Source organism: Hypomesus nipponensis, chromosome 20 (genome assembly GCF_054491055.1).
Source record: "Hypomesus nipponensis isolate SF chromosome 20, ASM5449105v1, whole genome shotgun sequence".
NCBI classification, from domain to species: domain Eukaryota; kingdom Metazoa; phylum Chordata; class Actinopteri; order Osmeriformes; family Osmeridae; genus Hypomesus; species Hypomesus nipponensis.
In genome coordinates this window covers 6169486-6196669 of record NC_140380.1, presented here as the reverse complement: position 1 = coordinate 6196669, position 27184 = coordinate 6169486, and the positions used below count along the sequence as shown (strand labels likewise).

The 27184-nt window shown below is 45.8% G+C and overlaps 3 protein-coding genes across 5 annotated transcripts; 2 read left to right on the top strand and 1 right to left on the bottom strand.

Annotated features, from left to right (window-relative positions):
- The first annotated feature begins 238 nt into the window (after positions 1 to 238).
- Positions 239 to 14224, top strand: sptbn4a (spectrin, beta, non-erythrocytic 4a). 3 transcript variants are annotated; one of them, XM_084684057.1, is made up of 19 exons: positions 239 to 361; positions 5470 to 5733; positions 6210 to 6443; positions 6671 to 6760; positions 6899 to 7177; positions 7305 to 7435; positions 7624 to 7828; positions 8047 to 8292; positions 8449 to 8583; positions 8861 to 9102; positions 9538 to 9676; positions 9897 to 9981; positions 10379 to 10590; positions 11073 to 12409; positions 12611 to 12671; positions 12856 to 13109; positions 13420 to 13590; positions 13738 to 13780; positions 13907 to 14224. In XM_084684057.1, exons 1-19 carry the CDS (start codon positions 239 to 241, stop codon positions 14222 to 14224), a joined length of 4569 nt encoding a protein of 1522 aa, XP_084540183.1. The 3 variants fall into 3 exon arrangements, with proteins under 3 accessions (XP_084540183.1, XP_084540181.1, XP_084540182.1); XM_084684055.1 differs by having other exon boundaries at positions 9538 to 9730; XM_084684056.1 differs by having other exon boundaries at positions 5470 to 5787.
- A 4726-nt stretch (positions 14225 to 18950) lies between these two features.
- Positions 18951 to 23754, top strand: micu2 (mitochondrial calcium uptake 2). The gene is made up of 12 exons (XM_084683512.1): positions 18951 to 19339; positions 19560 to 19689; positions 19867 to 19898; positions 20003 to 20078; positions 20173 to 20220; positions 20425 to 20507; positions 21556 to 21612; positions 21720 to 21817; positions 22033 to 22204; positions 22483 to 22591; positions 22686 to 22843; positions 23155 to 23754. Exons 1-12 carry the CDS (start codon positions 19151 to 19153, stop codon positions 23254 to 23256), a joined length of 1254 nt encoding a protein of 417 aa, XP_084539638.1. The 5' UTR covers positions 18951 to 19150; the 3' UTR covers positions 23257 to 23754.
- A 511-nt stretch (positions 23755 to 24265) lies between these two features.
- LOC146246097 (interferon regulatory factor 2-binding protein 1-like) lies at positions 24266 to 27180 on the bottom strand. Its single transcript, XM_084683509.1, has 2 exons — positions 24822 to 27180; positions 24266 to 24721 (listed from the first exon to the last, which is right to left on the bottom strand). The coding sequence occupies exon 1, from the start codon at positions 26634 to 26636 to the stop codon at positions 24840 to 24842; it is 1797 nt and encodes a 598-aa protein (XP_084539635.1). The 5' UTR covers positions 26637 to 27180; the 3' UTR covers positions 24266 to 24721; positions 24822 to 24839.
- Between the last annotated feature and the right edge of the window lie 4 nt (positions 27181 to 27184).

Genomic DNA, 27184 nt, shown 5'->3' with positions numbered 1-27184 from the left:
TTTTTTTTCCCCTTTTTTTTTCCTTCCCCAGAAAGGGCGTCTGGTGGGGGTTGGGGTGGGTGGTGACAGAGCAGGTAACCAGGCCCCTGCAGAACCGGGCGGGGGGCTCTGGCTTAGGAGAGGCAGGCAGGACGTCCTGTGGGAGAGAGAAGGGTGGCTGTCTCGGGCACGGGCTCCTGATGGTGGCTATTTTTGTCTCCCCTAGCTGAGCGATTGGGGACAGCGGGTGGAAGAGAAGATGCTTATGGCCCGTGACACGGCGCGGGACGAGGCCCAGCGCCTTCACAGGAAGTGGCTGAAGCACCAGGCCTTCATGGCCGAGCTGGCCCGAAACAAAGAATGGCTGGCCAAGATCGAGCAGGTGAGCGGGGAAGGGAGGAAGGAAGGGGAGGGAGCGAGGCTGGAGGTGGCGGGGGGAGGAGGAGGATGGAGGTCAGATAGTCAGAGCAGGTGAATGATGGGGGTGTGGGGGGCGGGGGGGGGGGTACTATGCACAACGGACCACATGATGGGGATGGTGTGGTGGGGATGATGGTTGGCGTGGTCCAGACTGAATCGGTGTGCCATGAAGACACACTGAACCAACGTTCCTGTTATGGTTTGCGAAAGGATGTACAGATTTCAAGGTTACAGTAACTGCTATATTGAGTGGTGCAGTGGGGGGACTGTCTTTTTGAATTGCCATGAAAAATGTCTTCTGGCATTCGTGCCACTGCCACGATGCTGGACCTGCTGAACGGTGGGATATTTTTCCCCTTTTCATTGGGTATTCCTGCTCTCCATGTGTATGTCAGAAAATAAGCTTTCATGCCCTAAACATCCTCACCAAAAAGATGCAAGTCGTCAGTTAGAATCCCAGATTGTTCTGTTAAAGCAGCCTTCTCTCAATCCTGGTCCTCAGCACACCATTGCTCTGCACGTTTTGGATGTTTCGAGCTCAGCAGAAGCCTGATAGCGACCCATTTGGACCAGGTGTGTTGGAAGAGGGCAACATCTATAGCATGCATGGCAGGGGGTCCTGAGGACCGGGATGGAGAGAGGCTGCCTTAAAGAGCACAGACACCTTTGGTGTTTCTGGAAAAGGGGGAACATTTCAGAAATGTGCCCACAGTTTATTGGCATTGAACAATCCATTGCAATCAGTGAGATCGGAACCCTGTGTATTCCCAATATTCTTTTATTTTGTAACACAATTCATTTCAATACACAAAGCTTTCAGTTTATTGTACTTCAAAACATAGACTATTTATGTTTGAGTCAATTGGATGAAGCCTCATTTCAACTAATGAGGTATTGGGTGTCTAATATTTTTTAACCAGCAATAAAACTTTGAATTTGAAATGTGAAATGTCGTCAGCATGATCTCATACCATATTCATGAGCTCTTTGAGGTTAGCTTATTGTTAGCTACACTCATCATGGCTTCCCATTTTGGATTTTAATTCACTCCCTCTATACAATACATTCTATTGAGATAGAATATAGCCTGAGCTAGAGAATTTAGGACGTGGCTAATATCTTTCATGGATGCTCTTTTAAACTTGGATTGTGGAGAACTAACAGTAACATGGTAGAATATGAATGCAACATATGACAGTAAGTCTACAGAATGTCAGTGTCATCATGTATTCTCTCATGAAATCCATAAACACTAAAAAGCTTAGCTTTATTTAATTTGAATGATTTTAAGATATTTTGTGGGTTCACTTCTGAAACCAAATGTAAATCAGGGTATTTGTTTAGGCATGGCAACATTTGTTTGAAAACCACATGCCAACCTTAATAATTTGATGTATAATTCATGAGTACTTATCTTAGAAAAAATTGAAATGGAGTACAGAAATGCTTCATTTCATTAATCCTAGATGATAATGTGAGATAGTGATGGAGAAGTAAAAAATGTCAGTATAAACCAATGGCAACTGTAAAAGCTTGTGCTAACAAGCCTGATGTGTAAAAATGGTCACATGGTCACTGGCATGGTCCATGCGTTGTCAAAGGTCTCATGCAGTGTACAATTGTAGAACATTCTTAAGGAGTCTGATGGTTCTCAAGATTCTGATTTGTTAGCAAAGATAAGACAGGAAACGTAACGGCCCTTGATATTCAGTCCACACGATGATTCACATTTGTTGTATCGTAATATGGCATTTGATTTTAGATCAGTTTCAGAAGGCTGAAATGCAATCTATAAATGACCACAGAAGAAGGTTGATGCTTCCATAGCTCACAAATGTAGCCGAGAAAATCCACAGAATCCATATGGTTTAGTTATTTGTTCCTTCCATTCCACGGTCTAGGATTACCATTACCATTATATCTCCTGGTAAAACCGATGCAATACAACTCGTTGTAGACCTGTGAAAGATGTACAGTATATTTCCATTGGCGCACATTTCCTTCCTAATTAAGGCTCATCATGAAGTGTGCTCTACTTGTCGTGTCAGTGTACAAATGGCTAATGGCAACATGGCCGAGGTTGTCCTCCTGGAATGACAACTCAGCTCAAAACGAAAAGGGAGTGAAAAGGGATACTGCTCTGCTCCTGCGTCATCAGCGTATTTGTATAACCTTTCATGCCAGATACCAGCTCGAAAGCCCTGAATAAATTGACACTGTACAAGTGTAGAAGATGGCCGTTCGCTGTTTGTTTCGTCCACAAGGCTGACTTGTTGGGATTCCTCAAGAGCTTTGTGTCGTCGTGCCCCACAACCCGAGGTAGCTCCACGGACACCTTGTGTTATTTTGGACTCAAGCTAAGTGGCCACCGACCTCTCCCTTGTTACCTGAGAGACCGGAAGGAAAAGATGACACTGCATCCAGCTGGGATTGGAGAACTCAGTGTCCTTTTGGATGGGTTCCCTCCTCCTTTTTGCTCCGTCTCTCTCTCTCTCAATCCCTCCTCAGACGACAGGCTTGAACACGGTGCTCCAGGCCCATGCTGTGTCTAGAACACATTCGGTCCTCCGAGAAATCTTCTTCGTTCAAAAGAGGGCTCGTGGGTTCACTTACATCTGACCTTGTGCCAAGCTCCACACAGGAGTCCAGCGTCCTGTAAACATGTCAACTTATCCTATCTGTTCACAGGGACGCTCAGACAGTGTGAAAATGAAAAGCAAAATCCTTTTGGGTGTGTTGTATTCCTTCCGACTGGTCATTGTGAGAGTATTACCATGTTCACACCTATTTGCGGGTTGGTTTTCCATGCATATGGTGGCATGCAAGTTTTGGCATTGAACAATATTAGATATTCGCCTGGCAGCTATTCACAGTCTTCTGTGTAATTCATGTTGTTTTGGTTGTAAAGAGTAGGAAGTAAGGTGCCTGACAGGCCATTTTGATGCCCAAAAGTAAACCAAAAGGAATAAAAGGGATTAAAGGGATAAAACTGCCAGTAAGGATGCATACGCAGCACATGGTGCATGGAATTATTCTTACCGGAATGAATGTTCTTATTTTAAGACAGATGTGTGTGTAAAAAAAAAATATACGTGAATAGGAAAATGGATTTAAATTGCAAAATGATGTTAAATGAAGGTTATTCCTGCATGTTTGACACAAATGTTTCGCAGAGCCCCTTTACGTTGCTGGTCCACCTAGGCCTTGCTGTGTCAGCAACGTGTGCTAGCCTGCAGAATTTGAATTGGCTGGGGTGAGAGTGTGTAGCTGTTGATGTCTAGAGCAACGTATCGTTCGTCCCACCTTGGCTCATTTTTAATCAACTGCCCTGCATTGTTTCCTATATTTCCTCATCTTTGCTATTTTTTCTCTCGTCTCCCCCCCCCACCCCTTCTCCCCAGTGCTCTCTATTTTACTCAATCCACCCCCCACACATTTCAATTCCCTCTCTTTCACTGTGTCAGAGAAGCCAGGAAAGAGAGAGACCTGTTTTTTTTGCTGGCTCTGCATTATGAGAGGGCGAGAGAGGCAGATAAAAAATAAGACAGAGGGAGAGAGAGAGAGAGAGAGAGAGAGAGAGAGAGAGAGAGAGAGAGAGAGAGAGAGAGAGCTAGCAGCCGTTAGAGAGCCGTGCCAAGTGGAGGAATGCAGCACTGCATTATGAAAGCCACAGGATCGTCCAACGTTTACTCAGAGACACAGGGGGAGAGATAAGGCAGGATGGGAGGAGAAGACTATTCATTATCCTCCTCAACAGAGACCCAGCAAGGTGCCGGAGATTGTTAGTATTTTGCATCGTCAGAATGCATTGGTTCAGATTTTTCTCTTCAGAAGGTCTAAAAAACCGTATTAACATGAGTGAGGCATTAACGCTGACGGTTGGAAAGGTCTGTACTGGCACGGTGTGGCGAGTTTGTTCCAGAAATGTATCTGGCTGACATTCAGTGGTCCTTCATGTTAACAGACAATGATCTGTCTGATATAATAGCTTGTCATAGGAAACACCTCCTGTTCTTCATCTAAGAATGGGCGGAGACTGCTCGGATTCTATTTCAGGGTCTTGGAATGGAGCCACTGAGAGCTTCATTGACACAGAGGGAAAATGCCACAAGCTTTGATCTCCACATCTCCTCATCCAGCTCACGTTCTGTACAAAGACTAGGATTTTGGAGAAAATTGAACACAGTTGTTGGTTTTGCTTGGACTGGCTAGGGGGTTTAATGGACTTTCCATGCGTGATTTTGTAGGTCATCCTTGGGCTAAGATTGGGTCTACACTTGCTTCCTTTCTAGGGCCCTTGGGATAGGGCTATTGACCGTGCCCATGTGTAAACATTGATTTTAGGAACGAAAATTTGAAACCTCCCATAGTTGTGTTTTGCTAAACATATCAGGAAGACTGTCTCTGCACAGTTTCAACCCTTCTATAAGTTCAAGGGTCTTTCTTTTTCACCAGCTGTAACATTGACGGTCAAAGTAATAGTTTCTCTTTTTGTTTATAACGAAAGTTATATCATATACATTTTGGGTGATTTCAAAGGACAATATTTAAAAAGGACGGCTGAGTTTTTAAGAGTGTATGTATTTCAACAGCACCAGAAGAAGAAAAAAAGAAGAAAAAGCTTGTTCAAACTCTTATTTATTTAAATACAAGGTGGCATTCTGTGCCAAGCAGCCATTAGTAATGGGATACTGTACATTTCAGTTCTCAACGTTGAATGAAGAAACAAATCTTTCGGCCAACAACTAATATCCCTTGAAGGGAAGGCTGACATTATACTTGGGTGCATGTCCAGAGGGGCATTAAAATCACTCAGCTAAGAAATATGGTTGTTTATGACTTTATGTAACGTAAACAGTACAGTTAAGTGACTTCATAGTTTCATGGCAATGGTAATAACAGGCCCCCCCAGCCAATCGGTGAGGGGAGGGGTGGGCGGGGCTTTTTATTTAACATTTATCCATTCCAATGGAGAGTGTGGACCTTTTGAATAACGATGGAAGCAAAGCACACTCATCAAACAAAGCGTTGTTTCACTTGTCCCCCTCCACGCACGCGTCGTAACCCCAGGAGGGTCAGGAGCTGATCCTGGAGAAGCCGGAGCTGAGGTCGGTGGTTCAGCAGAAGCTGGAGGAGATCCGCGAGTGCTGGTCCGACCTGGAGAGCACCACCAAGGCCAAGGCCCGGCAGCTGTTCGAGAACAACAAGCCCGAGCCGGCAGTGAAGAGCTACACGGACCTGGACACCCAGCTCTCCCACCTGGAGCAGCAGCCCCCACAGCTGGAGCAGGCACACCACCTGCCCACCTTCAACGAGCAGCTCCAGAAATTCCAGGTATGTCTCTTGGGGGGGGGGGGGGGGATCGCGGGGGGGGGATCGCGTTCGTCGGCTTTCATTGATTACGGTGTGAGTACGTATTAGTCGGCGCATTTAAATACGCGTTCGCGTGCCGGGGCGATTTCGATAGGAATCTGTTTCGTTCGTGCTAGCAGTTGTAAATTTCGCCTTCCGTCAAGTGAATGTAATCACGTTACCTAAACCGAAATAACTTTCCAGAGATGAATGTACAGTTTGAGTTTTTCCAGGTTTACGGAACAGTATGATAAACGCTTCTAGCCCCATGGCTTCTACAGTTCCAAGCTAATTGACCCTATAGGAGGCCGTATCTGCTTTGCTCCTCCTGCCATTACCTGATACGGATACACTCACGTAGGAAAACAGCTGAAAGGGCTTGAAATCGGATGTGCTGTGTGCCAGGCCATCTCTCAACTGTCTCTAACGTGACCTCCCTCTCTCCCCCTCGGGCTCAGACTATGGAGTCCCAGATAGGGGACTTTTATAAGGACGTTGGGGAGCTGGGAGGCTTTCAGGGGGTCAGCCTCCCTCAGCGAGGCCTCACGATGGCCGACGAAGAGGGGGGCGAGCAGTCAGGCGTGGTGGAGACGCGCATCGTCCGCCTCATCGAGCCCCTCAAGGAGAGGCGCCGCATCCTGCTGGCTTCCAAGGAGATGCACCAGGTCGCCCAGGACCTGGAGGATGAGATCGTGAGTGACACACGTCGTGTGGTTTTCCCCCCGGGGGGGACCTGCCTTCCGCCGCTTCACTTCACTTTTTTTTTTTTCATTTGAATGAAGAGAGCCTATATTTCAAGGGCATTCGTCGACATGCATTAACACATGATCAGGGCTGTTCAGATCGTTTCGCCTCATACAGTAAAATCCGCCTCAGATCAGTGGGAATGGCTGCTCATCACCTGCATTTGTTTTTCCAGCTGTGGATCCAAGAGAGAATTCCCCTGGCTTCCTCTAAGGATTATGGGAACAACCTTCAGAGTGCACAGCAGCATGTGAAGAAGAACCAGGTTAGTTACTAAGGAGCGGTTTCGACACAGTACACTACCCCCCCCCCCCACACACACACACACACTTATACTGGCCTATTCCTTCTGTATTGACACTCAGTTAAGCATGAATATCCATTTCTGCGCTTGTTCTCATAGACGCTCCAACGGGAGCTTCAAGGACGCAGGGCGCGCGTGGAGGAGGTGCTGGACCGGGCGGGCATCATTGCCTCGCTACGGACCCCCGAGGTGGACTTTGTGCGCGACGGGGCGGGGCACGTGCGCCAGCTGTGGGAGGTGCTGCGCCTGGAGGCGGAGAGGCGGTCGGTGTTGCTCGACGCCGTGCTGCAGGCGCAGCAGTACTACAGCGAGGCGGCCAAGGTGGAGTCCTCGTTGGCGGTGCAGAAACTGCGTCTCATCAACGAGGACAAAGGCACGGTAAGGCTGCAAGTTTTTTTTTTTTTTTTGATCTCGCGTACGCTCCCTCGTTTCACGTTCGAGGGGGCACCAGTGAACTGTTCGAGTTGCCTGCGAGTATTCCCGAGTCCGTTTCGTGTCGTTGTAGGACGAGGCGAGCACCCTGCAGCTTCTGAAAGAGCACCTTTCTCTGGAGCACACGGTGGAGAACTACGCCGAGGCCGTGGGCTGCCTCTCTCAACAGTGCCAGAGACTCCTGGAGCTCGGACACCCTGATAGGTGCACACAGACACGCGCAACCCAAACACACAAAGGCACCCACTCACCCCCTCAACATAGTATCTTAATACCCTGCTTTAAAACCGAGAGACTCGTTTAATGTACGTGCTCTTTGAACAATTTCGCTCTGTGGCGTTGACGGCGTTTGATGCTAAGTGTTCCGTTTCTCCCCCCTCTCTCCTGGACAGTGAGCAGATCACCAAGCAACAGGCCCACGTAGACCGGCTTTACGTGTCTCTGAAGGACATGATGGAGCAGAGGAAGACCAAGCTGGAGCAGCAGTACTGGCTCTTCCAGCTCAACAGAGAAGTGGAGGACCTGGAGAAGTGGATCACGGAGCGCGAGGCGGTGGCCAGCTCCACTGAGCTGGGGGACGACCTTGAGCATGTCACGGTAAGTCCTTGCAGTCCTTCTCGGAAGATAAAAAAAGAGCTAACTCAATAACTGAAGTTCCTATAGACTACCGTTCTAGACTATATCTTTAGAATTCTACAAGATTTTCTTGAGAGTTCCAGAGAGTCATCCACAAATGTAGATGGGATTTAAACTGAATCTCACAAGCTCTAAATGGAAGCGCGGAAGATGACGCGATCCCACTTTCCGACTTTCAGATGCTGCAGGAGAAGTTCATCAAGTTTTCCTCCGAGACCAACGCCCTGGGCCAGCAGAGGATGGAATCGGTGAACAAGATGGTGAACGAGATGATCGACTGCGGCCACGCGGACGCCGCCACCATCGCCGAGTGGAAGGACGGGCTGAACGAGTCCTGGGCAGACCTTTTGGAGTTGATGGAGACTCGTGGACAGATGCTGGCTGCCTCGCACCAGCTTCACAAGTTCTTCACTGACTGCAAAGAGGTACGGCGCCGGCACGACCGTAGATTCGACCTGAACGCGCGACACGTTTGGAGCGGGCGGTCGAGTGAAGGACAAAAAAAAACAGTTGAGCCGCTAAGTTTGTGGAATCTATTTTTCGAAAGGGGTTTGTGACGTCGCTGTCCTGTGTTGTTATAGGTCTTGGCTCAGATCGCAGGGAAGAGGAGGCAACTGCCAGAGGTGAGGGCATGCCAAGCCAGCATCGCTAACCCCGCCACGCTTCAGAGGCTCATGCACTCCTTTGAACACGCCCTCCAGCTGTTGGTTTCCCAGGTGAGCTGTCCCGACTCGCTGTGACGCCGCCCGTCCATAAAGGGCATTGGGACGTTGTGAGAACTTTGAGAACTTTGAAGTTCACTCCACCCAAAACACACCCTGTCAACGTTCAGCATAACAAACCAATGAATTCTTAACAGTGTTGCGTGCCGTATATACCTAGAGTACAAATACAGATCCACAGCCAAATGTATTTTATGTGAATTTGAAGGGGCCTGGACTTGACTAGATACGGTAAAGATGAGTCTAACTCCAGCTTCCTGTCGCGGTACAGGTGAGGCATCTGCAAGAGAACGCTGCCCAACTGAGGACCATCTACGCTGGGGAGAAGGCCGAGGCCATCATGACCAAGGAGCAGGAAGTGATGCTGGCTTGGAAGGAGCTGCTGGTGTCCTGCGAGGCCAGTCGCGTGCATGTAACCTCGGTGACGGACAAGGTGCAGTTTTTCTCGGTGGTTCGAGAGCATCTGATGTGGATGGAAGGCATCAGTGGCCAGATTGGAGGAGATGATGCCAGGTGAGACAACGGAACGGCGCAACGCGAAACACTTTGGTTTGTTGTTTGTGAGCACCTTTCATTGACGTTTGACTTTCAGATAGGAAAGTACATTATTTAAACTATTTCAGCAACTATTTCCCCAGTTAAGCTGATTTCCTTTTGTCTTGTACATACAGTAGTTCATCACTGCCCGTTTTGAAAAATAGACTACTCTGTCAACCCTGATCGGATTTCATTTGACATTTGTTGTTCCATGAAATAGGGGTTTACTGTAAATTAGAATGTTTTATGAGTCTGTTTTAAGATATGGACTTAATATCACTCCTCTTTGCTTTCAGTCTTGGCTTTCAGTTGTTTCCGACCCTTGCTCGGCCCGACATGTATCGTTCACAGAGCAGAAATATTTGCATTGTGTCATCCTCTCTGTTTCTTGACTGTCTTGACCTGAATCAGAGATGCTGCCGCTCTCGAGGGGATGGTCAAACAGCACCAGGAGCTGAAAGCCAAGATAGACGGCCGCAGCAAGACCATTCAGCAGTGTGCGGATCTGGGCAAGATACTGCTGGCCGCAGGCAACCCTGCAGCCGACGAGGTCAGGCTAACGTACAACACATATTGTATGCAGCAAAACCACAGTTTATCCACGGTGTGTCCCAATACAACCACGCGCACGCGCACCGAATCATAAACAAAAACAAAATTCACCTTGCATGTTTTTTACCTCTCGTCCAAAAAAGTCGAAAGTGAAGTGATCGAAACAGTACGGCGATACATCGTGTGTGATCTTGAATGCCACCCGACTGTCTCCGCAGATAAAAGAGAAGTTGGACAGCCTGCTGGCTAAGCAGAAGGAGCTCGCTGAGAAATGGGACAAACATCAGGAGAAGCTTCAGTGCAGTGAGTGACTCACTGCACAGGCTCCGCGGCGGTGCACAAGTCTGCCGTTCACACTGCAGAATTTTAAATATGGAAGAGGGGAGCTCTCGCTGGAGAAAAAAAAAAAAGGGAAACAGCGAAGGTGTCCTACATGGACATGCGGTACCTCCTCGTCAGAGCTAACGTGACACCGCGCACGCTAGCTGTGGCTTGAACACCATTTGTCTGTTGACTTGAAAATAAATCACGTATGCACAAACGTGGCACAACGCAGCGATAATGCGAAGCGATAATGCTAAACGATAATGCTAAGCGATAATGCTAAGCGATAATGCTAAGCAAACACATAAAAGTATACATACACTGATCTTGAGTGAATGCTCTCCGGTGACCGACCGCGCGTGTCTCATCCCTGCAGAGCAGGAAATGTTCCAGTTTGCCCAGGAGACGGTGAAGGCAGAGGCCTGGCTGAAGGCCAAGGAGCCCCTCATCACTTCCAGGGAGGCCGGCGGGGGAGAGGCCCAGGCCCAGACGGATGAAGTGGAGCAGCTCATCCTCCGCCATGAGGCCTTTCGCAAGGCTGCGGTCACATGGAAGGAGCGCTTCAGCTCCCTGCGACAGCTCTCCAATGTAAGCTCTAGACACAGACATGCTGTGTGACCTAACAGTTTGTTCGGTGGTAATTCATTCTGGTGATGTGCAGGAACTAGATATGGAGCCAACGACATTTTTCAAGATTCAGTGTGTCGTATCACTGAGACCCTTATTAGCATTCCAAGACAGTTATTTAAAGCTCCATATCTATCGGATGCTCTGTCTGTATGTAAATATATATACAAATATACACCAATAATAAGATTAACTTAAAAATACTGTTCTTTCTCTCATAGCCAGATACTATCAGAATATAAATACAGCATATAAAGCTATGAGTCAAAATATACCTACGTATAATATTATATATTTAATAATCATGAGCACATTGTCGTCAGTATAATTCAGTCAATTATAAGATTTGTGTGTTTTCCCCATCAGGTTAAGTGGAGGACAGGCAATTTCTTTCACAATCCTTATACATTTTAAGAATTTGTCCCCCAAATGTTGTTTCTCAGGCTGAGAAGAAGAAGGAAGAACTGATCAGGCCCACCCCGCTCTCCAGCCGAAGGATGTTCCCCTCATCCTGTCTCACTCCAAGTGTTGCCCCTGCTACCTCGTCTCTGCTGAGGCAGACAGTTCAGGTACATATTGAACCCAGGCCCAAGCAGTCCAGTCTGGAACTAGTTGCTTCCCCTGCAGCCTCGAGATTGGGTCCAACCATGGCCAGCTACTCCCCAGTCATGAACGGATCGGGCTACCATGGACTGGACCATCAGAGCACTGGTGGGGTGGATAGTTCCGGTTACCTTGGTATCACCCATCAGGCTGGAGGAGGGGGAGACAGTCCCAGCTACCTTGGACTGAACCAACCGAGCGCCGGAGGGGTAGATGGCTCAAGTTTCCTCGGGATGAACCAGCAGACTGGGGGAGCTGTGGAGAGTTCCGGTTATCTTGGACTGAACCATCAAAGCAGCGGAGGCATTAGCAGTTCGGGCCACCTGGCACAAATTCCTCCAAGTAGTGGAGGTATGGGTAGTTCAAGCTACCTGGCACAGCATCAAAGTAGCGGGGGTTTAGGTAGTACAGGCTACCTTGTACAAAATTATCAGAGTGGTGGGGGTATGGGGAGTTCCAGCTATCTGGCGCAGATACCGAATAGCGGAGGAATGGGTAGCTCTGGCTACCTAGCGCAAAATCAGAGTGGTGGAGGAATGGGTAGCTCTGGATACCTAGCGCAAAATCAGAGTGGTGGAGGAATGGGTAGCTCGGGCTATATAGCTCAAAACTACCAGAGCAGTGGTGGCATAGGCAGTTCAGGCTACATTGCGCAAAATCATTATGGCAGTGGGGGAGTTGGTAGTCCTAGTTACCTACCTCCAAGTGGGGGGGTCATGGACCCCAAGATGGCATACGCGTGGCAGCATCTAAAGGCTGATTGCATGCAGCCCCGGATTAATCACATCCACAAGGCTGTGAATCCCCTCTTGGAGGCCAGCCGGGCGCAGAGAGAACAGTTCGGGGACATCCCCATGATGGACATGATCGGGCCGGAGTCAAGTCTGGAGCTCCTCCACGGCAGGCTCCAGAGGGACCCCCGCGGCAGCCGCTCCGACCCCCAGATGGACCACCTGAGGCGGGAGAGGGAGTACAAGCTGGGCCGCCAGACCTCCAGCGAGCAGGAGATCCAGGCGCGTCTGAACGAGCTGCCCCTGATTGTGCGCCAGGAGCGCTACCGGAGACGTCTGGAGAGGCAGTCATCGAGCGAGCAGGAGGGAAGCGGGAAGCAGAGGCTGCAGAGGCAAGACTCGAGCGATTTGGAGTCGGCCAAGGAAGGCTCGGACAAACGTTCCGGGTAAGCGCGAGGGAAAGGCAATGCCTCAGGAGTCCACAGCATTCTGTTTGCGGCAGCAAATCTTTCCAAATGCTCATTACAAAATCGGTCATTACTATTTGTTTGGTCAGCACTGACCACGGTGATCCAAAGACATCGATTTTCAAGGTGATGTATTGATTCTATTCCCTGTTTGAGTGACTCACGGTTGTGTCATTGCAGAGAGAAGAGATCCACCATGGCAGAGATTGTAGAACAGATCCAAGAAAGGGAAGCAGCACAAGTGAGTCATCTAATGCACAGCACTTCATCCCAACTCGTTTTCCCCCACGCCCCCCCCCAGCACTGTTTGGTCTTTTATAATTCATTGCAACCCTAAATACAAAGCGTTTCTCAGTTTTATTTTAGACTTTTAGAAAAGTGGCCATCCTCCATTGTCTGTTGAAACTACCGTGTTGCTCTGTCAGGCTCGAGGGGAGCCGCTAAGACCGTCCAGCAGCCTCTCAGCCCCCGTGACCCGCTACGAGCGCCCTCGCGCCCGAGACCGACCCAAACCCCGGAGGAGACCCCGTCCGAAAGAGCCCGAGGAGACTCGGCGTTCCCGCTCAGCCCCGGCCCAAAGTGCCCAGGCGGCCAACCAGCCGCCCTCGCACACCGCCCACAACGTAGGCTTCCTGTACCGCAAACACGACTGTGAGGGCCAAGAAAGGAGTCCGAACAGGTAAACACAACGTCACAGGTCAACGTTCGCCAAACACAGAAAGCCATGGATTATTATCCGTAAATTAAAACGCTGTTTTTGCGCCTTCTCTTCTGTCTGAACAACATTTTTACAAGACTGTTGTGATCGTGTGGAAGTCCTTTCATTAAAAATGTCATAAAGGTTTTCCCCAAACATTCCTATTTCATACAAAATCTCTAGTTTTCTTTCTAAATCCCATCATCATGCCACTGAGGGCCCCTACAAGTGTCTACAGAACACCAGAGACCAGGACTTGTTCATTCATATACCGTCACTTCTTACTTTCCAGTAAGACCTGGATGAACCTGTATTGCGTGTTATCCAAAGGAGAGATTGTGTTCTACAAGGACGCAAAGAACACCACTACACCTTACAACGGAGAGGCCCCACTCGACTTAAGCCTCTGCACATGTGATATCACCAACGGATACAAGAAGAAGAAATATGTCTTCATTCTCAAGTAAGGTTCAAAATGTCTCACGTTCAATAATATAATATGCCAACGTCCAGATAAAACAGCACCAGGCAAAACTTGAAAGCCACGGTTTGAAATATCAAATATGCCACAAAATGTTATTAAAGTGTTCTCTTTTGTATTCTCTAACAGAAAGAATGATGGAAATGACTATATATTCCACGCTAAGGATGAGGTAAGAAGTCTTGTGTTCAACATGCTAATGTCCTTTTGTGCCCTATGTCAATCATTTTGTCCTCAGACATATTTTCCGTTCAAATGATACAATCTAACAACCCAATGTGTTCGTCGCTTTCAAAAGGAGGACTTGAAAGCGTGGATAAACAACATCACCACCAGTATAAGCGAACACGAGGAGATCGCCAAGTGGGAGAAGCCCACCACCTCGTCAACGGATCCCGACCGGTCGGAAAGGAAGGAGAAATCAGAGGGCGACGCCGACGCCAGGTCAGAGAGATCTGAGCTGGGAGTGGAGGAGGAGGAGAGGTCCGAGAAGGAGAGGTCAGAGAAGGAGAGGTCAGAGAAGGCCGAGGGCTCCGAAAAGGCAGATACATCCGACAAGGGGGAAAGAGGAGAGGGAGGGGCGGGGGGCTCTAGCACGTCAGGGAAGAGCAAATGAGCAGATTTTTTTTGTTGTTGTTGAGTGGAGGGACAGCTTCCATCCGTCTGTCCGAACCCATTCTAACTTTACCCTGTGACTCCGGCAAGCGGAGAGCGGGAGAGATGGAGGGAGAGTGTGTACAGGTATGTGCATGTCTTCTCTCGGTCTATCCATGTTGCTGAGCTGTGGCTTCCTGGGACTGCCTGTTATAACTGTGACAGACCACTAGTTCAGCCCTTCCCCCTCACCTAGGCGATATACATCATTATGCCCCCTGCTGGTAGGTTGGAGGATGGCCAGAGATGGACCAGCGCCACCATGTGGTCATTGGAATTAGTCAAAGTCACTTATTTATTGATTCACAGCATCTTTACATATATACAGTATATATATATGTATACATATATATATACAGATGTATATACACCTATGACGGATAATGTAATGCTCTGTCTAGAAAACCCAAGCAGTGGTGAATGAAATGCCTCACACAATTAAAAAAAAGAAGCTTTTTTCTGAAGCAATATACTTTTTTATTTATTCTCTTTGTTTGAGAGAGAGAGAGAAAGGAAACAAGAAAAAAGTTGCAATTGTAAATTATATGATTTGTCACCTTCATCATAGCTTGCAGTTCTACACTTTCAAACCTATCTGTGTATGCTAATCATGTTGATATTTTAAAAAAAGAAGTCACGCGGCTCGTTCTTATCCATGATGTCATAATGGCATGCTAATACTACTCAGTTGAGTTAATGGAATAAATCAACACATGTTTCTCTTTATATTTTGGGGGATTAATGGCCATCTGTCCCAGGTCAGGAGAACAGATTTAAACCACGTCTCTAACCTCAGAAACACTCAATAACCCCAGAGCTATTTAAGAATGCTCAACAACACTTGTCGTTTTAGGCCTGTGTGTTCATCACACTTATTATAACAGAAGAGCCTGGCATGATATAGTCTAGTATAGTGCACCTTTTACACGTATGCCTTCATGTCGTGAGAAGGACAGTCTTGAATTTGGACTGTAATATTAAAATGGGGGAGAGGCATTTTTTTCTGGGGTCTTTGCTTTATCTCTGCAGTAAACACGACAGCCAGAGGGTGTATGAGTAAAGTTTGATCTGAAAGACAAATTGAAACACTATTCTTGTGTTGTTGTTTTTTTTATTATATAATTTGCAATATATTTTATATGGGTGGTTTGGAAAAGTGAGAATGTAGTTTGACAAAAATTAGTCCACCAAAAATCTCAGTCCAAGTCTTTTTCATTTGAATACTAAACCAATTGGACTTCAGTTAGAGGGTTTGTGTAAAAATATTCTTGATCCAGCTATTGAATCTTTGTATGTATACACTACCAATTCATCATAATTATGCTCTGATGGAAAATGGAAAGGTTATCTGGACTTAAGTGGGTTAAGATTTAAATATTAGTATTAAAAATGAAATTCACAATATTACTGTTTATACCATTAAAATAAATATGCAAATTAGGAGTGACTATTAAAAGTTTGTGTATACACATACACCAGTATCAAGTGACATTTTACACATGTTTAACAAAGAAAGGCAATGCAATTCATATTGTTGGTATGCTTTATTTATGTGCTTTTTTCTCACATGGTTTGCTAGCCATTGTGCAGGATGTTATTCCTATAATTCCTTTGGTCCTGTTATACAACTACTTTTTATAATTTTGTGAGTAGTGTATTGTATTTCCCTTCCGTTTGCTAACCAACAAGCTCCAATAATGACAAACATGATCTAGGTAGTCTGAATATGGAAATGATGGAATGTGTAATGCAAAACAATTGATACTTTCAGTCAGTGACCATGAATGTGACAACGGCAATTCACGTTATATTATGTGCTTCAGTCTAAGCTGACTTAAATGGTAAAAAACAGACCATTCCACACCATATTGCTCCAAGTTAACATAAAGAGGTACAGAAAATGTATTTTCAATCAGCTATTTGTATTGTCCTTTTGCTGAATGTATGTCCTTCCAGAATGAAGTCTACTTGGCAGTACATTTGTTTTATTGTATGGCCTGTAAAGAGAAATATACTTCTTTGCCATTGCTGTTAATTAGCCAACACCACCATTAAAGTACTTCTCTAACGACAGATCAGAACATTACATTAAAAAATACAAAATAAATTATTGTTTGATTAGGCATAGATTTACTGTAAACATAAAGCAGCATAAAGCACTGGACTTCCAGGATGGGTTAGAAGACATTTTGTGATTTTGTGTTTTATTTTATGAGATACAGTGTGACAATGTACCTTTATAAACAAAAACCTACATTATACCTTGCTGCTATGACATTGTTTCTCTGTGTAAACCTTAATTTCTGATGCAAATTTGACGTAAACGTTAATGTATGTGACGCAGACTCATCTACGGATTTGTGGAAAACTGATGTGTTCTAGATAGTAATACATACTATGGGAGACTCGTCCTGGTGTTGAATTCATTGTCTTAACCTGTTTTTAGTGTCTCAAAAATCTGAAGTCCCCTGACATGAGCAAGACAATGTGAGTGATTCATGTGGCGCTTAGTTGATCTCTGCTTTCATTACAACGCTTGCGTGATCATAAGTTAGCGTTGTTGATTATCTGTGGTAGGAATTAGAAATCATGAACCATCTGACCAGCTCCAAGTGCTCCAATTCCAATTTCTAAGCTTTGGTGCTTTTATCAAATGGGATACATTTTAAGAGTCACAATTCAGGTGTTACACTCCAATATACAACAGGCATGATGACATCATTATGCAAAAATGCATACAGCCTCAAAACTAAATGGTTCCTTGTATTTAACATTTGTTGTCTCCTCTTTGCTTTTTTATCATTTGTATAAAGAAAATAAATGTCTATGTCTTCCACACCTTATAATATTCATAAAGCCATCTTGGAATGGTAATGAACTTAAGTTCTGTAATTAGGGAAGCAAGTCAATGATAGACGTCAACTGAAGGGCTGGTCTTTTTAAAAACTGTATTTCTGTTTAGAGGCTATAACGCTTGAAATAAGTAAAGCTCAAAACATTTTGCTTGTGTACAGTATGTTGGGACAAATAAAGTGTTTTTATGCTGTATTCTGTGGCCCTCTTATAGCGATCAACGAAATACTAAAAATCATCCCAGCAAACTCCCAATTCTCCACAGAGGTGCGAGTATATATATATAAATAATTGATGATGTGAAAACTAAAAATTCATGCAACTTTTGTTTTGCACTAAAGCACTGCCCCATTGCACAGTGTAAAACGCTAGTGGTGACGCAGGGTCTATAAGACATATACATGTATACAGTATTGCACAAAGTCTGCACAACTCAATGTATGTCTTTTGAGAATGTACATTTTAATTCTGATTTGTTTATTGAATTGACTGGAGTAACATCTGCCAATATCTGTCTGTTGAAATATGAAATATGGTAATGTCTCATAAACTCTGTTCATCCCTTAATATTGTCTTTATCATATGTTTATTACATTTACACAAGTGTCCCAGGATTTCAGAATGTGCAGAACTGAATCCAAATGTTTCCTTGCTCTGTCAAATTATCCTATCTAGTCTTAATTTTATTCTTATATTCATAGTACATTGCTTCTTGCATTTACAAATCAATTTGGGAACCAGCATTGATTCCATTTCATTGTGGTTCTCAGAATAACAGTTTCTCCCCTTCCACTTTTCCATACCCTAATACTTTTTCACCCCTAGCCCACCGTTCCTGCAAACTGTACAAAATGGAGTTAGATTTAACCCGAGGCTCAAAAGGAGAAGACCACACCACAACTTCCATTAGCCATCCAATGACGAATCCTTAGTGACAATCAGTCGAATACATCCATCACACACCTGCTTCGCATCATGTAGGCCTACAACTCAGCAAATGACCATGACATGTTCTCTCTACCTGTCACGTATCTGTTTGTGCTCTTGTGCCCCCCCCCTCTCCCCATCTCCTGTTCGACTCTCCAGCTCCTTTTTCTGCGATCCAGGCACCTCAGGGGCATCTGCCGAGGTCAGGAGACTCAGCTCAGACCATAGGACTCATCTACCATGCCCAAAGTATTCTGATTGGACCATTCATTCATACATTGATTCATACATTGAAACATTCCTTGTTATTCCCTAAAGTAAAACTACGAAACATTGCCAGTTGTTGGTGTGATTTTTCAACTTGTGGATCACGTGATCGTACCAGTGGAAGCTGATCCATAGAGGCAGAAGAGGTTGCCAGTCCTCTGTTTTTGATTTGGCAGTAGACAGATTTGTTTTTGATTTGGCAGTAGACAGATCCAAATATAAAAAGGAGAAATTGATCAAATCTCATAGTATCTCATGATACTCAAAGTATCATATTATTATTTATTTTTAATCTCTTAATTATATTGTTATTTGTCATTGAAATTACTATTCATGACACCTGCAGGGCGCAAAAATTAACAGTGTGTGAGGTGGTGTTGGGATGTGGGGGACAGAGAAGGGTGGGCTCATGCTTATACTGTCCTTTGGGTGGTATCTTGATCTTTTACATCGTTTAATATAACTTCTTTCGGATGTTTTCTATGCAACTCTAATCTGTACTTGGCCAAAACACTTAAAGGATGCTCCATGGGAGGAGCATCGTCCTTAACCAATCGATAACCAGAACACAAGATTGACATTGCGTTGGTCCAATGATCCTTACCAAAAGTCATTATCAATTATCTACCTTTGTAATGTACGTGAGCATAACCAACTGGCGTTAAAGTATCGAATCATACAATACCATATTAGAAAATAAAGCTTGCTAGCTGCTAGCCTCGATGGATTACATAACATAGCTTAAAGGGTCATTGCGAGGTACATCCCACAATCCACTGGAGGAGGGTGTGTCCAAACAAACCAGCCGAACGACGTCAGCTAGCGACTATACTCAGCTAAAATGGCCAGTTTGGGCAGAGTTGCAGTTGTTCTGCGAAACTTTCTTAAGAGGCCATGGACGTTAAGAACTTTGACTCTCCGTCGTGCCCTGGGACCTGGTATATTGGGGTCTCTGATTGGAAGTGGACTGGTGTACCTCCACAAAGAACATAGCAGGACGGCTTTGCCATTTGTCGTACACGCAGAGGAGGTAAAATAGTGTGTGCCAACATATCTGCCTCAGTGCTAATGGCTAATGGCTATTGGCTATGGCTAGTTAGTAGCCAATGCCAATGAAACATTCGAGCTATCGAAGTACCAACCTTGTCAATCAGTCCGGATCCGACAGTATCTAGCTGAATAGTTTTGTCGTTTAGTTGATCTATCATGTTCATCAAGCTATCTGTGTCTATCTTATATTGCACTATCAGGAAGCAACAGTGCCCCAAATGTCAGCTAGAAGGTATCGTTTCAACCAATTTGCCTCCTTGATGTATGAAGGAGAACCTTACATGACTCCAAGAGACTTCCTATTCTCTGTGATGTTGGAGAATGTGGACCGTAAGTATGAACCCATAAGATTCTTGATGAGGATACCCATGGTCGCCGTTCTGTTTTGTATCAGTTTTGTGCTTGTCAACACTAAACCTAAACTTAAAACAAACTACATATCACTAATTTATTCTTGACTCTGCATCTTCATTCTTCCTTCACTTTTTCTCTTAATTGTGATTCCAGATAAGTTGCAAAAGAAAAATTTAACCAAAGAGGTGAGTGTTGTAGTATTTTTTTTTTGTAGGTGGCATAATGGGGAAAGAAAGTTTAGTGGGAAGTCGTTGATATGTTCCTCATACTTTTTCTGTAACGTTTGCAGGAGATGAATAAAATGCTTGCATGTGCATCGCAGGCTAAAGCTGGCAGTAGTCTGTTCCGATCCATTGGAGACAATGGTGGGTTAGACTTAAAATATAGAGTTGTCTCTTTTAATATGTTGGACTGCTGGTGAAAAAGATTGTATTTTGTCATTTGAATCTATGATTCTAGGTCTGATATCCTACACGGAGTACCTATTTCTGCTGACTATCTTGACTAGTAAGTTATATATACATTCAAGACAGACTCAGGAATCTACCCTAAACGCCTCCCCTTTTAGAAGGTTGATGAACGTGCATGAAATCCTCCTTTTTATACCTACTGTCTGCATGTGTTTTGTAATTGACATGTAAAGTTCCTGGGTAGCACCCTAGAAAGCCTGTAATAAGTTCACTCACACCAAAAAATGCATTGTCATTTCAGAGCCACGTACAGGATTTCATATTGCTTTCAAAATGCTTGATATTGATGGCAATGAGCATGTGGACAAAAAAGAGTTTCTTAAGGTAGGCCCATGTCTTTAATAGGTTACTCTAAGGCAGAGGTCTTCAACCCTGCTTCTCAGGGAACCTCTGTCCTGCATGTTTTAGACGTTTCCCTGCTCCAACACACCTGATTCAAATGAATGGGTCGTTATCTAGTTATGCAGAAGCCTGTTAACGACCATTCATTTGAATCAGGTGTGTTGGAGCAGGGAAACATCTAAAACATGCAGGACAGAGGTTCCCTGAGGAGCAGGGTTAAGAACCACTGTTCTAGAAACAAATTAAGGGATTTCATTTATTTCATAAAAAAATTAATGAGGGATAAGAATAGCTCAGTTGTTAGAACATTTGACTGCAGATCGAGGTCTCAGGTTTAAGTCTACCCCTGTGGATCCCATTGGTTAAAAGCATGTAAATGGTAACATCACTATTACATTATGGATGTTGCCACAACATTTACGTTTAGTCATTTAGCAGACGCTCTTATTGAGAGCGACTTATAGTAAGTACAGGGACGTTCCCCCAAGCCAACAAGGCTGAAGTGTCTTGCCCAAGGGCACATTGTCATTTGGCACGGCCGGGCATCGAATTGGCAACCTTCTGATTTTTAGCCAGATTCCCTAACCGCTCAGCCACCTGACTCACAAGTAAGCCTGTTGGACTGTTGATGCCGGCCGCATGACAAGTGAGAGAGGCCAGTGAGATGTTTTGTCAGGGACTCAAGTTTGCTCATTCTGTACAATGTTTAAATGCTTTACACCCGTCTCTGCCGCCTCAATTGGATCCTCAATTGAAGCTGTTGTGCAATGATGATAGCTGCTGTGTTCTTAAGGTTTACTTACAGAGCTGAGTGACATGGGTAGTTGATAAGTGAATTAATGACATGTTCTCTGTTAATGCTGAAATGTCAAGGATTATTCAGATAGAAGGTACGTATGTGTTACCACTTGGTTCCGATTAATGCACCCCAGGTGTTTTTGTTTTGTGGAAATGTATCACGTGAATAACTTCCCCCCCCCCCCCCCTCCCCCTTTTCCTTTTTTCTTTCTGTCTTTTCTTTGAATTAAAGCTAAAAAATATTATTGGAAAAAGAAAAGAGAGAGTTTCCCCGGACGGTGCCACAGACGTAAGTCGTCTTACAGAGTGGCGTAAACAAAGCAGCATGTTGCACATTTCTTGCATGACGGGGCCTGTAGTAGTCACAACATGCTGAAACGCGACGTCATCTTTCAGAAACCTGTTGTCGAAGTGGACGGTGTGAACACGACACTGCAGGCTTTCTTTTTCGGAAGGAATGGCGAAGGCAAGCTTCAATATCAAGAGTTTCAAAGGTAGGAAATGCTTTTGTTCCCAATAGGGATTTTGAATAATGCAACTTGGTCGTGGTATATTCTTGGTAATGCCATTCTATGCTTTCCTTACGGTGTATGTTGTGCTTGAGATGGGGGGGGGGGCGATTTAGTTAATTGTTTTTCCAGAAAAAATTGTGCACCCTCCTACAATCCCACCGTGACATTTTTTTCCAACGTCCGTCTCTTGGTTCCAGGTTTATGGAAGACCTTCAGGGGGAGGTGCAGGAGATGGAGTTCCTGCGGTTCTCCAGGGGCATGGACACCATGCGGAGGGAGGACTTTGCTGAGTGGCTGCTACATTACACTAACGAGGAGGACAATGAGGCTTACTGGGAGAACATGAGGAAGAGGATTCCCGCTGGCCAGGTAAGACAACAAGAGACAACGCAAATCACGTAGACAGGCTTCATATGGGAGGTGAAAGTCGGGCACATTTGTGCCATCACCGTTTGTGGCCAAATTATGTTGGACAGTGTCTGTTCAAATCAGGGTGAGGGTTAGCCCTAACCCTATTAAAGTAATAGAATTAGTGCTACTTGCTTCAATTGTTAACGGGTTAGTCAAATGTGATCTTAAAGGTCAACTCTATGGGTTAAGGTTAGCCCTAGCCTGAATTCTAACCCTGAGTCATTGTTTTATTTTAGAGCATCACGTTTAATGAGTTTAAAGCTTTTTGCCTCTTCACCAACAACCTGGAGGATTTTGCCTTCTCTGTGAAAATGATAAGTCAAGCCAATCGTCCTATAGGAATTGGTAAGTCATTTTTGTAGGTCATTTCTTACGGATGTCAATTGCAGGTCCGAACAAGCCATTGACTGTGACACTTATACCTCCTTATATTTTGCAGTCCAGTTTAAGCGAGCAGTGAAGATTGCAACAGGGCACGACCTATCAGTGAACGTGCTCGACACTGTGTTCAAGATTTTTGACCTGGACGGAGACAACTGTCTGAGCCACAATGAGTTCCTCTGCGTGATGGAAGAGAGAGTCCTGCGTGGGCTGAAGGTACAGTTGTTCTGTCATTCTTTCAAGACTACATTACCCATGATTCTAAAACTGGTTGTTCTCATCCTCGATTGTGATTGGCTATATCGCGTTCCATGCCGTTGTAAAATCCGGCTTCTCCATGTGATGCTCCTTTCTTAATTACACAAAATGTACGCTTCGCGTCGTGCCGAACAACTCCCCTTACCTTTTCTAAAATCGGCGCAAAACACGGTAGCTTGGGGCTTATTGCTTAAATCCTTATGTGGTGGAAACGATGCTGCAAGAGGGGATTGGTGGATGGGCACTAATTGTGATTCGGATGTTCACAGGTGCAGCCTCAGTATGGCCTGTTGGGCTACTGGAAGTGTGTGAAAAGAGAGACACTGAAAGGTGCTCAAGAGGCGCTCCAGAAGACAAGTAGCCCTTTCTGAAGAACAACGGTGTGGGGTTTAGGAAGCTCTATTTTCTTTTCACTCGCTGGGAAATGTTTTAAGGCTTACCACTGGCTCCCCCCACTCACTTGATGTCTCAACAATGCACTCTATAGTAATTAATCAAGGAACAAAGCAACAACAAAAAAATGCATTTTTATGTGTGGCAATATTCCTAATGCTATATGTCTGGGTGTGGTTTCTGTTTACACTTTTACATGAAATTGGTTGATGTTTTATACAATTTGGTGGATGGATTTGATCTGATATACAAAAAGCATGAAATATATTTTAACAAATTAGTAATCCAACACTTGGCACTTTGATACTGTTTTGTCAAGTGCAGAATGTTTACAAAGGTTTACTGTGGTGTTTCATAAAAATGTTTTGCATACTATTCTTGACATTTTTTCATATTTTTTAATTGTACCAATAGATGTATTTATATGAAGTCTAAAATGATATGTGTGCGTGTGAAAATAAATTGCACCAATTCAGTTTGTTTGTCCCATGTCTGGCATTGAGATTGGTTAAGATTCTAATAGATTCTAATAGCACTGGTTCATTAGACTTTTACAGTCTATCCCAGTAAATTAAATACCTGTAATTAAAAGTGCAAACAAAGGAAAAACAACTATTCAGTTATTTATTATAGAGTTGACCCTTAAGATCACATTTGATTACGTAGGTTAACAATTGAAGCATGTGGTACTAATTTTCTTACTTTTATATATATTTGGGAGAGTTCAGAAAGTAAGGATTAGAGACAGAAGACAAGCATACTTTGTGATAAACAAAGAAACCAGGTGACTGATGCCAAAGGTTATCATTGAATACAGCATACATAGCTGGAATACAATAAAATTACATAGCCATCTTTGGTCTTATCACTAACTATAACTCATACATATAAATTTGTATTGTATCAAAAATAGAAATTACATAGCCATGGAAAGTAAGTTCACATTTTTGACATACAATATATGTAATAAAAGGAGCATACATCGGAGACATTGTATGTGATTATTTATTTTTTTTAAATCTTGGCTTTAAGGACTAAAAGACTGGGGCCGTTTTTGCCATATTTTTAACATTCTTATTTATACTGCCCAAGGAATTGCGTTCTGAAACCCAATGAGCTAACAATACTGGTATCATTCACTTTGAAGACACGGTATGCAATGTAATATTCATAGCAAAGAGAAACACAAATGAAACGGTTGAGATTGTCATTTTGAAAACGGACCTGTGCTTTCAATCCTGGGCTTTTAAAACAAGGCCTAGTCAACAGCCTCTTTAAACATGACTCTTCTTGTCTGAAAGGTGATGCTGTGGCCGTCTTCCTGGATTTCTTCTGGTAATTTTGTTTTCTTGCGGTGCCCGAGAGGCACGTGATGAACTACAGCCATATTGACCTCCAGGTATGATAGATCAGGGAAGTGCTTTCTAAGTGTTGTATGATCCGCTGTGAAGAGGGAAAAGAAAACAAAAATGTAATTAATACTAGGTCTACAACTAGAACAGCTGGCAATGACACAGTGTGTGTTTTTAACCTGATAAATTACCTCAAGAAGACTGAGGGGTCAGGGGTCATTCTCCTTTTTCACCGTCACGTCTCCATCTCCGGCCAGGATGGTGGAGATCTCTCCCTGCATGAAGGCCCAGGGCACGGTGGATCCAGCCAGGGGACAGCGCTCTCCGCTGGGGCAGTACACCTCTCCTCCAGGGCCCTGGCTGCGGATGGAGCCACGCGTGCAGGGGAAACAGAACTTGTGGTGCGGGACGGAGGGACACTGGACAAAATGAGTGTCCTCCAGGCGCTCTCGGCAAAGCGTGCAGCACAGGAGGGCACCCGGGGGCCCGCTACTGGACTCCCCGGCACTGGTAGTGCTGGGTCCTCCACTGGCTCCCTGCCCCATAGCTGCCTGGGATACTGCTGCCGAGGCGGTGGAGGGACTGCCACTGGTGGGGCGTCCAGCGGCAGAGGAATGAGCCGCTGACATGCTGGGGCCATCTCTGGACATCTGGCTGGAGCTCAGGCTGTCAGCCACTCCCATCAAGGCTGAGATCGGCGAGGGCTGGCTGTGTGAGCGGGGCGGGCCCTCTTGAGGGGCAGCCATCCCCGAGAGCGGCTCCATTCCTGGGTAGGCACCCCTGGGCCAAGACTCCCTCGCCGGGTGATCTCCCATGGGCCTCCCTTCGCCCTCGCCGTTTTCCGACCCCGGGGACGCCTTGCGTCTGCGCGCGGTGCTCTTCGGCGGAGCCTGGCGGCCAGCGGGAGCCATCGACATGCCCGCGTCAGGGTAGGGCTGTGGCAGGACGTCGGGCATAGGAGGCTCCTTGAAGGCGCGGACAGCATCGCTGAGCAGCTCCGTGAGTCCACGCCAGTCTCCAGCTCCCTGGCGCCTTTCGTACTCCACGTAGCGCAGCCCCGAGTTCACCGCTTTGCCCACATCTTTGGCCGAGTCGCGGAACATCTGCCTGACGAGCTCCGGGATGCCCGAAAACACCATTCCGGAGCCGCTGGGGTACTCCACAAACACTTTGAGCTCAAACTCGGGCCCGGTCCCCGCGTCGAACGCTAGAATGCGCCCCACCAGATTGTGGTCTTTCCTGAAGCGCACGTTAAACGGCGCCGAGCTGCAGAGGGTCACCAGGACGTCGCGCACCGCTTTGGGGCGGTTCGGCCAGCCCTCTGCCCTGCTCCTGGCACTCTCTGCCAGCTCAGCCATAACCTCCCCGTTCCTCCAGACTCCTGCATCCAGACCCACCAGCGCCGAAGCGCCGGCCCCGACACCCAACGACATGGCCGACACTACCTGACGCCTGCCCACCTCACCCATTAAGGTACCAGAGGAGACAGTTAGCGGAGGGCCCCCAGCCCTGGAGCCGGGGACTGGTGCCAATAAGCCATGAGGGGCGCCCACTAGCCCCTGAGCAATTAAAGCATGGGGTATGGTTCCATGTAGAGAAGGTACTGCACCAGCCATTGCCCGTCTGGTGTTGGGGCTTTGCCTGCTCCCCTCTGACATAGCTACATCCTCAGCTCTGTGGAGGCCGTTGGGGAGGCGAGGGGATACCCCATATTCTCCCCTAACTCTGTCTAAACGCTCTGGATGTTGCCTTCCACCTTCCAGTGGCCCACCGGAGCTGGGTTTGCCTTGCTGAGGGCCTGGGGACCTACCGTCTAAAACCCCATGGGTGCTCTTCAACTGTCTCGCGGTTTCTATTAGGAGCTCGATTCGGTCTGCTCCGTCGTAGTTCACGCAGCCACGGCACACGGCCTCGCTGAATTCCCAGAGCATGGCCCATGGCATCTTGGGCAGATCGCAAAGGTAACACCATTGCCGTCTAGAGGATGCCTGCGAGGCGGAGGACATGTTGTTTACAGGCCCTCGCGTACAAACTTTGTTGAGCGGCCTACGCGTTTCAGTCTCTGCTTTTTAAGAATGATTTAATATTCAGTCACGTCGAGCGACATGCTTCGAATGTTTTGAAAATTATGGAATTGCGCTCGTAGTGCTCCTGTTGATTCCAGCTTTTAAAAGTTAACGACGATTTCTTTCTCTGGTTGTTCGTGTCGGTCTGTCTGGGAGGAAGTAATATGTTATAAGACACCGGATACACCTACGCGGCACTGTCTAAGCATCCTGGGAGCTGTAGTTAATTCGAATCCATACTTTCTGATCCTAGTGCTGCAGTTGTCTACCGAATGATCCTGTCCCTGGTTGTCAAAATTGCAAACCATGTGACCACACATTCGACCATGAAATTAGAATACTTGATTTGCACATGTAGCTCACGCGCGGCAGTCTAGGCCTACTCAAATCTTATAGAACTCCGTGAGAGATTTAAAAATTATTAGGCTCGTGCCATCACTAAGTCACCTGTGAAAACTAGCTTGCTAGCTAGTGATACCGAAATTGTA